The sequence below is a fragment of the Trachurus japonicus genome, chromosome 18, assembly GCF_045865225.1.
Source record: "Trachurus japonicus isolate A0001 chromosome 18, Traja_1.0".
NCBI classification, from domain to species: domain Eukaryota; kingdom Metazoa; phylum Chordata; class Actinopteri; order Carangiformes; family Carangidae; genus Trachurus; species Trachurus japonicus.
Window position 1 is genome coordinate 19,290,548 of NC_140924.1, and position 16,298 is coordinate 19,306,845.

At 38.7% G+C, this 16,298-nt stretch overlaps 3 protein-coding genes across 3 annotated transcripts; all 3 read left to right on the forward strand.

Annotated features, from left to right (window-relative positions):
• The first annotated feature begins 680 nt into the window (after positions 1 to 680).
• LOC146969207 (uncharacterized) lies at positions 681 to 1,584 on the forward strand. Its single transcript, XM_085759925.1, has 2 exons — positions 681 to 908; positions 1,337 to 1,584. Exons 1-2 carry the CDS (start codon positions 764 to 766, stop codon positions 1,468 to 1,470), a joined length of 279 nt encoding a protein of 92 aa, XP_085616051.1. The 5' UTR covers positions 681 to 763; the 3' UTR covers positions 1,471 to 1,584.
• Positions 1,585 to 2,437: 853 nt separating this feature from the next.
• LOC146969208 (uncharacterized) lies at positions 2,438 to 15,681 on the forward strand. The gene is made up of 17 exons (XM_085759360.1): positions 2,438 to 2,486; positions 2,570 to 2,687; positions 2,790 to 2,896; positions 3,170 to 3,240; positions 3,326 to 3,451; positions 3,749 to 3,844; positions 3,950 to 4,081; positions 4,173 to 4,304; positions 4,406 to 4,442; positions 4,657 to 4,710; positions 4,794 to 6,055; positions 12,958 to 13,053; positions 13,149 to 13,280; positions 13,375 to 13,503; positions 13,626 to 13,663; positions 14,435 to 14,475; positions 14,555 to 15,681. Exons 1-17 carry the CDS (start codon positions 2,438 to 2,440, stop codon positions 15,679 to 15,681), a joined length of 3,747 nt encoding a protein of 1,248 aa, XP_085615486.1.
• LOC146969209 (ubiquitin carboxyl-terminal hydrolase 12-like) lies at positions 6,934 to 13,053 on the forward strand. The gene is made up of 6 exons (XM_085759922.1): positions 6,934 to 7,177; positions 7,265 to 7,370; positions 7,455 to 7,576; positions 12,365 to 12,435; positions 12,511 to 12,636; positions 12,958 to 13,053. The coding sequence occupies exons 1-5, from the start codon at positions 7,099 to 7,101 to the stop codon at positions 12,616 to 12,618; spliced, it is 486 nt and encodes a 161-aa protein (XP_085616048.1). The 5' UTR covers positions 6,934 to 7,098; the 3' UTR covers positions 12,619 to 12,636; positions 12,958 to 13,053.
• Positions 15,682 to 16,298: the final 617 nt, after the last annotated feature.

Sequence of the window (16,298 nt, forward strand, 5' to 3'; positions counted from 1 at the left end):
TTAGGTCAATTCAGTTTATCCACATATTAACATTAAAATTATACATTACTTTAACTTCAACACGAACTTTCTTTCTTATTTCCATTTCTGCATTCTTGTTGGGCCTATTGAATTTGAAAATAAAACGTAGGCTATGAACAATAGGTCTACAGCTTATAAACAAACACATAGCCTAAACAAATAAACATATAGATAAATAAATGTTGATTTGACACGATCTTATGAATAAACCGTTTACAGTTTCTACTAAGACAGCCAAGATGGGCTGGTAAACAAACTTTGCTGCAGGCTGATGCCTTCACGTACGATCATAGAAACTACAGACTCACAATTAGTGTCCAATTCTCTGATCAGACTGAGCCATCAAAGCACCAAATATGAAACAAAGCAGCACAAGGACAATAATGCATGCACCTGCATGTGGAAGTAACCAAAAACAAAATCGCAAGTCACAAAAAATGAAGCTGTTTAGGTAGCCTAAATAATAATAATAATAATAATAATAATAATAATAATAATAATAATAATAATAATAATAATAATAATAATAACAACAACAAGTGATTATGTGAAAGTGAAAGCATCGTCAGCCCTCGGCGATATAGTGCGTTTGCGCGCGACGTTGAGTCTATCAACACACCCTGAACTGGGAAAACACACACACAGACACATACACACACATTCCCTGAACTGGCACCAGAGACGCACAGAGGCAGAGGCGACACGAAAAGAAACAGCAGCTCACACGTAAAATCAGCTCAAAATGGGCAAAACCTATCAAGTCCAGGTTAACGGGTTGAGAGGAGAGAAGCTAATCGTCGACCTGTGCAACACCGACGAGCAGTTTAAGAGCATGACGGTGCTGCAGCTGAAGGAGAAGATCGCTGAGAGGCTACCCGAGAGGGCAGGTAAACTCACCGCACAGCTGTAACTCAAAGTCTACACAGGATATTTTTATATTTAAAGTGACGAAAGAGGTGAATGTAGCCATTGGATGTTGTTTTACTTTGTCTATCAAGGTTTATTTCTCCAAGGTTGACCTTGAAAAAGTCTGTAGGGAAGGGGAACGACTTATATTGTTCACTGAGAAATAAATAACATTACTGAGTAGGCTACTTTGTTTATATTATAATTAAGTATTACGTAACAGAAACATCTATTAACCATTCAAAAGTGAAAGTATATTATTCAGATTGGTTCCTTTCAGTTACGTGTAGGCTACATAATGATTTTTTTTTAAACCATATGAGTCAAAACAGTTTACTGGTTTTCATGTGTTTCATGTTTCATGTGTGTGTGTGTGTGTGTGTGTGTGTGTGTGTGTGTGTGTGTGTAGGAGAGGAGGTTTTGCGGCTGATTTTCACAGACAAGCAACTGGACGAAAACACCAAGACGCTCCCTGATTATGGGATTCAGCACATGTCCGTGCTCCATATGGTTCTGAGGGTTCCTGGAGGACTGACGGCCTGATGGACACCATCTCCTCCTCCTCCTCCACCACCGCCACCACAGTCACTGCTGCTCCAGGATGACCCCTGAAACTGTTTACAAACGTTAAAGCTTTATACTGCCATATTTTAATGCAGTAATATTCTCTCACTGTCTTAAAACGTTTTAAAAAATCAGTTGTTGTATTGTTAAAATTGTTATAAATAAATTCATGTTCTCTCTCTAATATCTCATCTCTGGTTAATGTGCAGATGTTAACACAATAAAGCCTATCAGGCACTTAGGCAGGGCATCAAATGAGGTCAAAGGTCAACACAATGAGGGGGAAAAAAACAATCCAGATCAGATCATAAAAGCCGAACAATAAACTATATCAACAAGACATAAATTCTTCTCTGTGAAGGCATTTAAAGCAAACATGCAATTGTATTAACCACATGGTGTGACTCATGGGACTGGAATTTAGGTTTTATAATCTTAATGTGGATATGTTGACCTACATGACCGAAGGATGAACAGGACTTTCCTCTGGTCTGTGTATGTGCTGCATTCAGGTCCTGACCACAACATATACTTTCAGCTGTCGAACATGTAGGCTATTTACTTTTAAGGGAACATGTGATTTATTTTAAGAGATGCCTTCGTGTATAGATACTCGGTTTCCTAGTTCCTTACCACACCAGTAATCTCCAAATTCCGACACACCTTGAATGCAGCAATAAATGAAACCGAAAGTTTTTCTGAGTCGACTCGACAATTATTTTGTTTTGTAGAGATCTGCAGGCATGAGTTGACCGTGTGAAACTTAGAGCCGACGGTATGTTCATATTTTCTTTAGTTTTCTGTTTGTTTCAGCAACATAGACATAGCAACGTTTTTGCAACATAGACGATTAATTGATGGTCAACAATCGCTCGTCGAACTGCAAATCTCCGCGCAGCTGCACCAGCAGCAGCGAGGAAAGAAACAGGATCCAAACAGAATCATGATGGATGCTTTGTGTGAACGGTTTTCCAAAATATTTACCTCCTCTTCAGGTAAGATACACTGTCAGGTCAGTTCAACAGTGTTGACATTTCTGCAGTTCACATATCCTTTTCTAAATCTCTCCTCTCTGCAGCTCCTAGAAAGTATCATGGCTTGATGAACCAAGGAGCAACATGTTACCTGAACAGTGTGCTGCAGGTGTTGTTCATGACAAAAGACTTCAGAGAAGCTGTGGTGAGGTTTGTGACCAAGTACAACCTTATTCCACATAATATTTATTATAATATTTGTTACTTACCGGTATTTACGTCACTCATGGACTCATCTGTTTACCTTTTGTTAAGGTCCACGAGTAATGACCCTGAACGTATTGACCATCAACTGAAAGACCTGTTTGATGACTTGAAGAAATACCCAACCTACACCTATAAGATCACTAAGAAGCTGAACATCGACAGAGGTACAGAGGTTTACACAACAAGCAGTCATTAAGGGACATAGTAAAAAAAAAAGAAATAACTTTCTGTTAAGTTTTACCAGTCCAGTATACATGAGGTAATGACCAATTAACATCTTAAAATAACATCCTGAGATTCAGAAAAGCTGGACACTATATGCTGACATTAAATAGACAGAATATATCATGAAGACTAAAACCAAGATACATTAGACCACATTGACCACACAGCAACAGCAATTTTATTCTTCTGAACATGTTTTCCACTCTTTTCAGTGTACGAACAGCGAGATGCTGCCGAGTACCTGGAGAAGATTTTAGCCCTGACCAGTGATGAGGCCTCACAGGTAAAGATGTCATCAATGTTAAAGGGAACTTTTGTTACATGTAAAATAAGACGTTATTACAGTGTCTGTATTTTTGTGTTTTCAGATCTTCCATGGCGAGTTAACATACAAGACCATGTGCTCTAAAGGTCACACAGAGAAAATCACAAATGGGAAATTTTGGCATCTTCCTCTTGAACTGGTGAAGTCCAACAACCAGACCTATCGTGTGGTAAGAACCTAAACTTGCAAACTTCACAGCAGTATTGTCTCGTCAGGAGATGTCACCAACCGGGGCATGTTGCGTTAGCTTGCATCAAGTTGTTTGACCTGATTTCATATGTGATCTTCTCAACATCAGTAATGTGGTGCCACAAGGATCTATTCTTGGTACATTACTATTTACATTATACATGTGTAACATTGTTCTTCTCAGTCAGTACTTCAGGATCAATGTTTATGCAGGTGATTATATATAATCATATAATTATATCTGTCAAATCTAAGGTATGTGTGTGTATATCTTTAGGTGAATGGCACTCAGGAGTATTTCAGGGATGTATCTTTCAGTGGAGAAAACCAGATGTACTGTGATGAGTGTGACGACAAATCTGATGCTACAACTGTGAGTAGAGAGAAAACACAACAAATGTACAAATCAAAGTACCAACAGAAGTGAACAAGTGAATTATAACAAGGTCAAGGCTTTGACAACATGTGTTTCATTCAGAAATGTGAACTAAAGGATCCTCCAGAGGTTTTGACACTGCTGCTGAAGAGGTTTGAGTTTGACTACAATTACATGAGCTACTTCAAAAACAACTGTGTTGTGGATGTTCCCTTCACCCTACACATCCCTGAGGTATAAATACTTTATAATTTACTGTTTGATCATACCACCTCAAATTTTCATCCCTGGCCCTGATTCCTATCATTGTTTCTCTGTTGATTAGAGTCAGTTCATGTATGAACTGTACGCAGTAGTGGACCACTGGGGTGATCTGAGAATTGGACACTACACTGCAACAGTAAAGTCCCAGGATGATGAGAGATGGTACGACTTCAATGATACCACAGTCACATTGGTAAGAACATGAACTCAAGTGTTGTTAGCTCCAAAGCCACTTCGATGTATAGTTATATATGATGTCACTATGCTATGTTTAATTATTCTTTTCATTAACAGCTTGAAAAGCAGCCATTCCAAGGGAGAGACACTGAGGAGTAAGTTTTAGTTCTTTTCACCCTTCAATATAGACAGTTTAACACTTTATCAAGTTTTCACTTCAGTCCAGCCTCGGGTAGATGAATAACAGAAGCATGTTCAAGCATGTTATAACTCCATGCTGTATCCACAACCACAAACATTTATGTCAAAATCTCTCCCACTTACTGTGTGATTTTAATTGAAAAAGACTTATGTATCTCTTCACATCATGTCTCCCCACAGATCCTTCAGTGCTTATCTTCTCTTCTACAGGAAGAAGAAAAGTAAGTTAAACACATGTGGTGTGAATAAGTGCATCATAGTGTTTTGTATTTTTGCTTGAACTCATTTAAATCTTACTTTGTAGCCACCGCTGCAGATACTGCTCATGACACCATGGACGTGTCCACTAGTGGTTTCCTGCCTGATGGCAGAGACGATGATGACCAGAGACGAGATGCTGAGACAGGAAGAGAGAGAGAGGAAGAGAAAACAGAAGTTGGTGAAGACGCTGCAGAGCTGGTTTCTATTGATAGAAATGGAAAAACAGAAACTAGCGACATGATCAATGTTGAGTCTAGAGAACAGGAGATGTCACCTAAACACATCTGTCCAGTAGAGCATCAGGACAATGGTGATGGAGTCGGGCAGAGAGGACAGCACAGTGATCAGGGGAGGGATGAGGAAAGCAGTGAGTTGAACAATAAAGCTGCTTACACTAATAAACTAGAGCTGACTGGAGCAGATCAACTAAAAATGAAGTACTCACCCATGTATTACTATTACCTTCAAGGCAGTGGAAGTGCTGCTGATCACAAACACAACATGCCAGAGTGTGATGGCGGGTTTGAACAGGGAGGCAGCAAAATGTTGTATAAAGATCACGGACAACAGATGAGGGATGTTACAGGAGATAATGAGCAGCGTAAAGCAGATGATGATGATCCTGCACAAAGAAAAGGAGCATTTACATCAAACCTGAGTGCCAGTGAGGGTTTTTGGGATTACAATGAGCAGAAAATCAGTGTCTCATATACAACACACCCAGAACAAGCCAAAGAGCAGGAAAATAAAGCAGATGAACAAATTCAAAACAGAGAGGACTCAGAAAGAAGGAAAGAAATGAATGAGGGCCGGGAAATTGAAAGTGTAGAAGAGGTGATACAACAGCCACAAGAATCAGCTGAATTGAGTGAAGTTGTAGTGGAGGGTACAGGTAGGCAAACGTGGGACGTGGTACGTGGGAGGATTGTTGATGAAGAATTTAAAGACACTCCTAATGGTCTTCAATGCAGTGAGACAAAAACCATAGCGTTTGTAACTGTGGAAACATCAAAAGTGAGTGTCAGAAGTCAGGCAGGTGATGGAGGGAGTAGTGCCTGTTCACAGCTGAATGATTCACCTCGACCAGAGCAGCAGACTCACGGAGACACCACAGTCTCTCTCAATGCAAAAGAGGAGTATGAGACAAACTGTATAAGTCATCCAAGTACCAGAGAAACACAAGATGTGCCTGATGCACAAATGCAAGCTGCTGAAATAAAACATGCCATGAAAAAAGAAGAAGAGAGGATGGAGACACACCACCGACCCTTTGAAGAAACTTCAGACACAGGACAACAAGACATTTTATAATAAAAGCCAGAGAATTGCAGAATAAACTTAATAGTCAGATGAATGAAAATGGAAATTGTTGTTTTACGACGCAGCACGTCAGCATGGTGTTCACAAGATTGTAGTGTTCATTTTTAATTGGTGTTTACCAGATATTTGTTCATGGTCAGGTAGTGTGTGTATTTCCCCACTGGTCCTTTAAGTGAATGGGTTTCTTCTATTAAATGTTAAAGCTTTACTGGAAAACTTTTATTAATCCATAATTGATGGTTTATGTTGCTTCACATTTAGGATTTATACAGTTGAAGATGGTTTGCCCACAGTATCACATTTTATTTTTTAGATAGTTACTTAAATACTTAGTATTATTCACAGATGTGATGGCACTGAATGTGTACTGTAATATGGTTTCAGACTAAACATTTGCAGAGATTTATTATTTAAATGTTGGTCATGTAGCATTTGTTTTTTCTGCTTTAGATGTTTTATAGCATGTTAAATCAAACCAAACGGTCTTATTAGAAATTACCTTTTTCTCACTGGACGATTTGAATGGTGATTTAAATGAGTAAAACTATTTATGGAATAAACTGATATCAATCAAGCCTTTATTTGTATTTTTTGTATAAGGTCATAGACCATGATGGCAAAACTAAAATTGTCTATGATAACTTATCATGATCTATCTATCTATAAGTAATTGCGTTCTGGCAGCTCGTGGTTTATTTTGCAGCCTGATCAGTGCGATGATATTCAATTTTCCTATAAGTCATGTGACCCTGAACGCAGCATACCAGCCCATGCAGCAGGAGAGTGAAATAGAAAGTATTCAGAGGGTTTTTATTTTAAAAGGTGGCTCGATACGCTTCGCGTGACTCGACAATGATCTGACAGGCAGAAGTTGTTGTTTGTCTCTGATCTGCGGGAACGTCTTGGTGATGTGAATCTAACCAGTTGAGGTGGGGTCGCGTTTTTTCTGCTTTGTTTTCTTGGTTTCGTTTTAGTTTCGCTTGTTCTCATTCATCAGTCGTCAAACTGCAAATCTCCGTGGATCAGTAATGCCTCAAAAAAAGAAAGAAAATAAGAATAACTCGCAAAGCAGTCGGCCGTGTATCAGCAAGACAGACGCGTCTCCAGGTAAGACACACCTGCTGTCAGGTCACTTTACCGGTGTTCAAACGTTTCTAATGTTTTAATGCATTTATATAAATCTCCTCTCTGCAGCTCCTGTAAACTATCATGGCTTGATGAACCAAGGAGCAACGTGTTACCTGAACAGTGTGCTGCAGGTGCTGTTCATGACCAGAGACTTCAGAGAGGCTGTGGAAAGGTTTGTGACAAAGTACAACCTCATTCCACTAGTATAATATTCATTATCATCTCTCATGGACCCATCTGTCTTAATTCTGTTAAGGCCGATGAGTGGAGACCCTGATCCTGAGCATATTGACTGTCAACTGAAAGACCTGTTTGATGACTTGAAGGAACGAGAAACCTACACCTATAAAATCACCAGGAAGCTGGGCATCAACAGAGGTACAGAGGTTTGCACATAGATTACTGAAGTTTATTTGATTGGTTTTTTTTAAGATTGCCATTAACTATTTAGGAGGCTCAATGTTGAAGAACCAAATTAATTCTCAAAAGAAAAAGAAATTAATCTCTTTTTGTGAAAATAATGCAGATCATTATCTTACAGTAACTTATTGTGATTTAATCTATGTTTTGGACACTTAACCTGTTCATATGAATTAGACAAAAAGGTGAAGCTTTTAATAATTCACAGATTGTGTCAATTATTAAAAGGTGTGTGAAGGTGATGTGAAGAAGAAACTTTTTTTCTTCTTCACATGTTTGTTTGTTTTTTGCTATGATAGATAAATTGAACAAAAGATGTTTGATGTTTATGTTCTTCAACTGATTTCTGCTCTTTGCAGTGAATGAACAGCGAGATGCTGTTGAGTACTTTGATAAAATTTTAACTCTGACCAGTGAGGAGGCTTCACAGGTAAAGACCTCATCATCAGTGATAAAGGGAATGTGTATGTTACATGTAAAATAATGTATTATACAGTCTGTAACTTTGTGTTTTCAGATCTTCCACGGAGAGCTGACACACAAGAGAAAATGTTCTACATGTGAGACAGAGATAAGCTCAGACGGGAAATTTTGGCATCTTCCTCTTGAACTGGTGAAGTCCAACAACGAGACCTATCGCGTGGTAAGAGCCTGACAACCTGCAAAACTTCACAGCAGAGAAATACTATTATCACAAAGTGGAAAATATTGTAGAAGCTCATAAGTTGTTTCCCTGTTTCATTGTCATAATCAGTGTTTTCAGCATGTGACCTTACTGCGTGGTGCCACATGGGTCTATTCCTGATACATTACTATTTATATTATACACACATAACGCTACTCTCCTCACTCAGTACCTCAGTGTCAGATACAAGTGATGGGATTGTCTTGTTCAGGTGGATGGCATCGAGGAGTATTTCAGAGAGTTATCTTTCAGTGGAGAAAACCAGATGTACTGCAAACAGTGCGATGACAAATCTGATGCTACAACTGTGAGTAGAGAGAAAACACATGCACTCAAATTTCTTGTGGACAATATTGACTCTTCATGAAGTGAACAACATGTGTTTCATTCAGAAATGTGAACTAAAGGATCCTCCAGAGGTTTTGACGCTGCTGCTGAAGAGGTTTGAGTTTGATTACGGTTACATGAGCTACTTCAAAAACAACTGTGTTGTGGATGTTCCCTTCACCCTGCACATCCCTGAGGTATAAACATTGTTAGAGCCATTTTGTATATTACACATAAGGTGATAAATAATTTAAATTTGTTGGATTTATCCTTTATATACAGTATTTGAGGTTATAAGAGTGCCTATTAGTTAATAACAGCTGCTCTCTTCTTATTGGCTGAGACGTGCGTAACGTGATGTGTGCATAATTTGGTTCAGTTATGATTATGGAGGCGAAGAGAGCACACTAGTTTTTGACCGTGCTAATGATTATTGCCTGAGTTTGGATCGCTACACTGTTTTTTTTATCTTTTTGTTGTAACTTGAAGAAAGGTTTCAATAAACCCTCGTGAGAAAGAAGAACTGTGGAGTTTTTGTGGCCTAAGACACGCGTCAACTACATGCTCGCTCCATAATTTTTTGTGTGTGTTTAAAAAAGAAAAAAGAGACAGAGCCACACTTAGACTTATATTATAATTATAATACTTATTTTTTTACTGTTTTCTATCATATTTAAAGTTAATCTCTAACCCTGATTCCTGTCATTGTTTCTATGTTGATCAGAGTCGTATATATGAGCTTTACGCAGTAGTGGATCACTTTGGTGATCTCAGAAGTGGACATTACACTGCAACAGTAAAGTCCCAGGATGATGAGAGATGGTATGAGTTTGATGATACCACAGTCACATTGGTAAGGACTTGAACTCGTGTGTATGTGTGTGTTGTAGTAGTTAGATTTATTTCTAATGTGATGTTTGGTTATTATTTTTATAAACAGTGTGATCACGAGCCTTTCCAGGCAGATAACCCTAACAAGTAAGTGTCCATCTTTTCTCATTGTATATTTTACTAAATAAATGCGTTTGTCCGTGAAGCTAGTTCAGGCATACAACTAAAGCTTCATCCAGATCAGCTGATCAGTCACATGCTCTGCTCATCGCACAGGGCAGGGTATTTAAACCAGTGGTTCTCAAAGTGGGGTCTGGGGACCCCCAGGGGTCCTTGAGGAGGTTCAAGGCGGTCCCTAACAACTTTTATCAGGAAATATTGCATTTTTTTCCAGACATTTCTCTAAATCTTTCCAAAAATTCATGCCATTGGCCCTAATTGGAACGTACATTGACTAACGTTATTCAGTCTCAGAACAAATATTTATGTATTTCTGGTGTTTGTTTCCAAATTTTTCCCAATGGGGGGTCCATGGCCTAGGGGTCCTTGATGTAAAAAGGTTTAAGAACCACTGATTTACGTAATATAAATTTCTTTTTACGTTTCTCCCACTAGATCCTGCAGCGCTTATCTAATTTTTTACAGGATTAAAGGTAAGAGACGTGTATTTCCATATTTCTGACACATGTATTACAGCTTCAGATTTCTCTGTTAATTGTTTCAATGTATGTATCACTTTCCAGCCCCCGCTGCAGAAACCTCCACTGAAGACATCAGGGGAGATTCTCTGCCTGCTGCTGGTAACAGTGTTGTTGACCAAAGTCGAGATGTTGAAATTAGTAGAAAGAGAAAGATAACCGTTAAAATTGGTACAGAGCATCATGAGAACATGAGTGATGTGGATGATCAAGGTGTTCGTGCTAGAGAACGTGAGATATATGAGAGGAAAATAACTGACGATGGTGATGAGGACGGGGTTGGTGGTATGGGAGACAAGGACGGTCGAAACGGAAGCATGGAAATGTTACGTGATTTTGACAGTTGTATTAACTGATTTGTGATAAACAGACATGTCTGCAAACACGTTTAGCCTCTATACCATGTAGATATATTTATACTGACCAACAATTTAAAAAGTTTGATCTCTCAGTTTGTGTCCAAATCATAATAACACTCTGTAGAGCCTTTTAGAAAAACTGTAGTCAAAAACTCAGTTGTTTGACACATTGTATTCACACTGAGCACATGACAACCTGTACCATACTACTGATTCATATCCTTTGCTTTACATGCATATATTCACTTTACAAACCTGAAAGTTTTTACTGTATTTACTCAGAATATCACCTGTGTTAAAGAATGAATGACATGTTTAACCTGTGTCATTGTGTAGTAATAACTTAACAGTGAGAAAATCCCAAATCTTGGGGGGAATATGTCATTTTTGTCCATTTGTTGGATATTAAACCACTTTCTAAAACAAGTCTGTGTCTTTATTGTTCAGTGTTGTATTGTGATTGACCTATAGAGGGCACTGCAGCTCCTTCTGGACCTGGGGTTGACTCAGGTTCAGTTCTTTGAGACAGATAAATGGAGAGGTGGATTCATATTTAATATTTTAGTCTTAGTGATCCTGTCTCAACATTCAAGAACTGTTTGTCACATGTGTTCACTTGTTTGAGTCTGACATCAAATAGACTTTGTGTGTTTATGGGAAATGAAACTTTATTATATTGTTAATGATTAACTCACAGAGGTCAGCTCCTAGGGAAGAAATTAGAGGGACTACCTAACAACATTATGTGCAGACAGTGAACACAGAACAGATCCTGCAGGTTTTATTGAAGATGTAGGAAGACTAAACACAGCAGAGAAAATACATGCAGTGTTTGTATCTGTAAAGTGTGTGGAGTCTCTGAGTCATATGAGAAGATAAGACATATATGTGCATAGGAAATTTAATCCAATGCTCTGTCATTTATGCCCACAGTCTTTATCATCTGCTCATCACAGAAAACTGCCACTAATTTACATCTTAAAAGGGGTTTTTATGATAAATATGAAAAACATGGTAATAAGAATAACATGATGTAAAACTATGAGCCTCACAATCCATAATATATGAACACAAGACAAACAGGAGTTAAACCAGTCACACGAAGAATCACACTGACTTAACAGGCCTCTTTCAAATAGTTTAGTGACTGGACATGAAGAAGAAACAAAGAGCTGATTTTTACAGCTTAAAGTGAAAGTGTCAACAGTTGTTCATGCTGTTCTACCTGAATGACGCCCATTGAAGACACTCTGCAGCAGAGAGGAAAAGACCACTCAAACAACACACAAGATGCAAAGTTATTGTGCACGGTGTGAGCAGGGAGAAGATGGGGGTGGACCTGTGTGACACAGAGGAGCAGTTTAAGAGCATGACTGTGCTGCAGCTGAAGGAGAAGATGACGACGCAGGTAAACGCACCGACTGAAGTAAAGAGCCACTACAGGCCTCTACAACACTGTTAACATTAACACTATGATCCTGAGCGTATTGACTGTCAACTGTTTGATGACTTAAAGAGTTACACAGCCTACACCTATAAGATCACTAACAGGCTGGGCATTGACAGAGGTACCGAGGTTTACACAATGAACAACATGCAACCATTAAGGCACATTCAAAAATGACTGAACTTTCTGGAAAGTTTTACCAATAGACATGACATAATGTCAATATAGCTAGCATTTCTCTATCATGATGTTTTTTTAAGAGGTTAATTGGTGATTAAGTACAGAATATATGATAATAAAACCAAAAGATAAATTGACCACAAGGCAATAGCAGTTTTATTCTTTATTTGATATTATTCATTTTTAAATGTCCTGAATACTGTTTCCCACTGTTTTCAGTGTATGAACAACAAGATGCTGCTGAGTATTTGGAGAAGATTTTAGCTCTGACCAGTGAGGAGGCTTCACACGTAAAGATGGCATCAGTGTTGAAGGGAATTTGTAACATGTCAAAATTTACACAGGCTTTATTTTTATGTTTTCAGATCTTTCATGGAGAGTTGACACACAAGACAACATGTTCTAAATGTCTCACAGACAAAAACACAAATGGGAAATTTTGGCATCTTTCTCTTGAACTGGGGAGGTCCTAAAGTGAGACCTATCATGTGGTAAATGGGTTGGGTAAATGCCCAAACCTAACCTACACTTCACAGGCATTTGAGTAGCCAGGAGATAGTTGTTAGATTAATTTGACATTCAGAGGTCTTATCAGGAACATTTGTTAAGTATCACAATCTGAGAATGTGTTACAGTGTATTAAGTTGTTGTCAGCAGGTGTCTTCATATAACATGTGTAAGTCAGAGGAGAAAATCCGGAAGCTCAGAAATCCTTTTGGAAAGTTCAATCAGTAAAGCACCAGGACCGTTTTTATGCAGATCATGATGCAGTTATAACTGTCAGATACAAGTGATGGGTTTGTCTTGTTTAGGTGGATGGCATTGAGGAGTATTTCAAAGAGTTATTGTTCACTGAAGAAAACCGGATGTACTGTGATAAGTGTGACGACAAATCGGATGCTACAACTGTGAGTAGAGAGAAAACACATGCACAAATCAACATTTCCTAACAACAGAACTGAGACTTAATGAAATGAATTACAACAACCTGTGTTTCATTCAGAAATATTCACTAGAGGATCCTCCAGATGTTTTGACGCTGCTGCTGAAGAGGTTTGCGATGAACTACTATGACATGAGCTACATCAAAAACAACTGTGTTGTGGATGTTCCCTGCTCCCTACACATCCCTGAGGTATATAAACTCATTTTTTTAAAATAATTTTATTACAGCACCTCAATTTTCTATCCCTGGCCCTGATTTCTGTAATTGTTTATTTGTCGATCAGAGTCACATGTATGAGCTGTACGCAGTAGTGGACCACTGGGGTGATCTGAGAATTGGACATTACACTGCAACAGTAAAGTCCCAGGATGATGAGAGATGGTATGAGTTTGATGATACCAGAGTCAGATTGGTAAGAACATGAGCTGCAGTGTTGTTGGCTCCAGAGCCACTTTGATATAGTTATATATGATGATGGGAAGCACAGACTCATCATCTTGTGTTTAATTATTCTTTTCATCCATTCTTTAACAGCTTGAACCACAGATGTTCAAGAGAAGTGACATTGAGAGGTAGGTTTAACACAATAAAACCCGCCATCAATAAAACACCAAAATAAAAGCGAAATGGCTCCTATATTTCACCCAAAATCAATAATTCACCAGTTTTCTACTCACCGTCATGCCAAGGAAGCGTTCAGAGAACTTTCAGAGTTATCAAAACCCTTTGTAGTTCCAGGGGGGGTCCGGCTGGCAACGGATTTTCATATAATGGCGGCGGATAGAGTTCATTTTTGAATGGTCCAAAACACACACTATGAAACATCCAGATACCTCCATACTGCTTGTCTGTACTGACCCAAGTGTCCTGAAGCCGTCACATGAAAAAGTTGTTAGAAAAGTTGTTCAGAAAAAAAAAATTGATCTCTGTTTTTGGCTCTGTTGATGTTTGTGCCCATGTGTGAGATCTGCTGCAAGATGTTCGTTTATCGTAAACCATTAGATGTATGATATAAACACGAAAGAACATCTTGTAGCAAATTTCATGCATGTTGCGCCATTATATGAAAATCCGTGGCCAGCCGGACCCCCACTGGGACTTAAAAAGTGTTTTGAAAACTTCTCCAAACCTGTCCTTGGCATGACGGTGAGTGGATGATTGGTGAATTATCAATTTTGGGTGAAGTATCCCTTTAAGCATGTTATAATGCCATGTTGTATCCACAACCACAGGAATTTGTTGAAAACTCCCATTTACTCCACTATTGTAAAAAAAAAAAAAAAAAAAAAAGTATTAATATAAATAAATAAATCTGACACTATCTCTTCATGTGTCTCCACCAGATCCCACACTGCTTATCTTCTCTTCTACAGGAAGAAGAAAAGTAAGTTAAACACAGTGTGAATAATTGCATCATAGTGTTTTGTATTTTTGCTTGAACTCATTTGAATTCTACTTTGTAGCCACCGCTGCAGATACTTGTGCTCATGACACCATGGGCGTGTCCACTAGTGGTTTCCTGCCTGCTGCAAGAGTCAGGGACGACCAGAGTCAAGATGCTGAGACAGGAAGAGAGACAGAGGAGGAGAAAAGAGAAGTTGGTGAAGACGCTGCAGAGCTGGTTTCTATTGATAGAAGTTTAAAACCAGAAATTAGCGACATGATCAGTGTTGAGTCTAGAGAACAGCAGCTGTCTCCTGAACACATCTGTCCTGTAGAGCATCAGGACGATGGAGATGGAGTCGGGCAGAGAGGACAACACCGTGATCAGGGGAGGAATGAGGAAAGCAGGGAGTTGAACAATCAAGATGCTCACACTAATAAACTAGAGCCGACTGGAGCAGATCAACTAACACCAGCAACAACAAAGCTCTGGTCCAAATATGACCTCTTCCTTGAAGGGCTTCAGAGCAGTGGAAGTGCTGCTGATCACAAACACAACATGCCAGAGGGTGATGGTGGGTTTAAACAGGGAGGCAGCGACATGTTGTATAAAGGTTGTGAACAACAGAGAGAGGAGAGTAGGGATGTGAAGGGAGACAAAGAGCAGAATAAAGCAGATGATGATCCTGCACAAAGAATAGGAGCATTTACAACCAATTCTCAGTCACAAGAATCAGCTGTATTAAAAGAAGTTGTAATAGAGGGTAAAGATGGGCGGAGAATATGTGGGAGGATAATTGAGGAAGAATTTGAAGAAACTCCTAATGGTTTTCTAAGATGCAGTGAGAGAATAACCATAGCGATTCTAACCGTGGAAACCTCCACAGAAGTGAGTGGCAGGAGTCAGACAGGTGATGGAGGGAGTAGTGACTGTTCACAGCTGAATGATTCACCTGGACCAGAGCAGCAGACTCACAGAGACACAACAGTCTCTCTCAATGCAGAAGAGACAAACTGTACAAGTCATTTAAGTACCAGAGAAACACAAAAGGTGGCCCAAATGCAAACTGCTGAAATAAAATATGCAAAGAAAAAAACACGGAAGAAGAAGAAGAAGAGAGGATGGAGACACACCACCGCCCCACTGAGGAAACTCCAGAAACAGAACAAGACAACTTATCATAAAAGCCAGAGAAATGCAGAATAAACTTCAGAGTTGTAGAGTAGTGGGACTATACTGGTGTATTTCCCCTCTGGTCCTGTAAGTGAATGTCTTTTGAGTTCTTCTTTTGAAAGTTAAAGCATTAATGAGAAACTTTTATTGATCAGTAATTGATGGTTTATTTTAATGTTGCTTCACATTTAGTATTTATAGCCTACAGTTGAAGATGGTTTACCTCAGTATCACATTTTATTTTTTTGGATAGTTACACTTAGCATTATTCACAGATATGATGGCACTGAGTGTATACTGTAATATGTTTTCAGACTAAAAATGTGTTTGAATATTTGCAGAGATTTATTATTTAAATGTTGGTCATGTAGCATTTGGGTTTTCTGCTGTGTTATAGCATGTTGAAATTACCTTTGTCTCACTGGACAGATTTGAATGGTGATATAAATGAGTAAAAGTATGGAATAAACTGATATCAATAAAGCCTTTATTTGTTTTTGTTTTTTTTGTATAAGGTCATAGGTCATGATGGCAAAACTAAAATTGTTATATAATTGCTTTCTAGCAGCTCGTGGTTTATTTTGCAGCCTGATCAGTGCGATGATATTCAATTTTCCTATAAGTCATGTGACCCTGAACGCAGCATACCA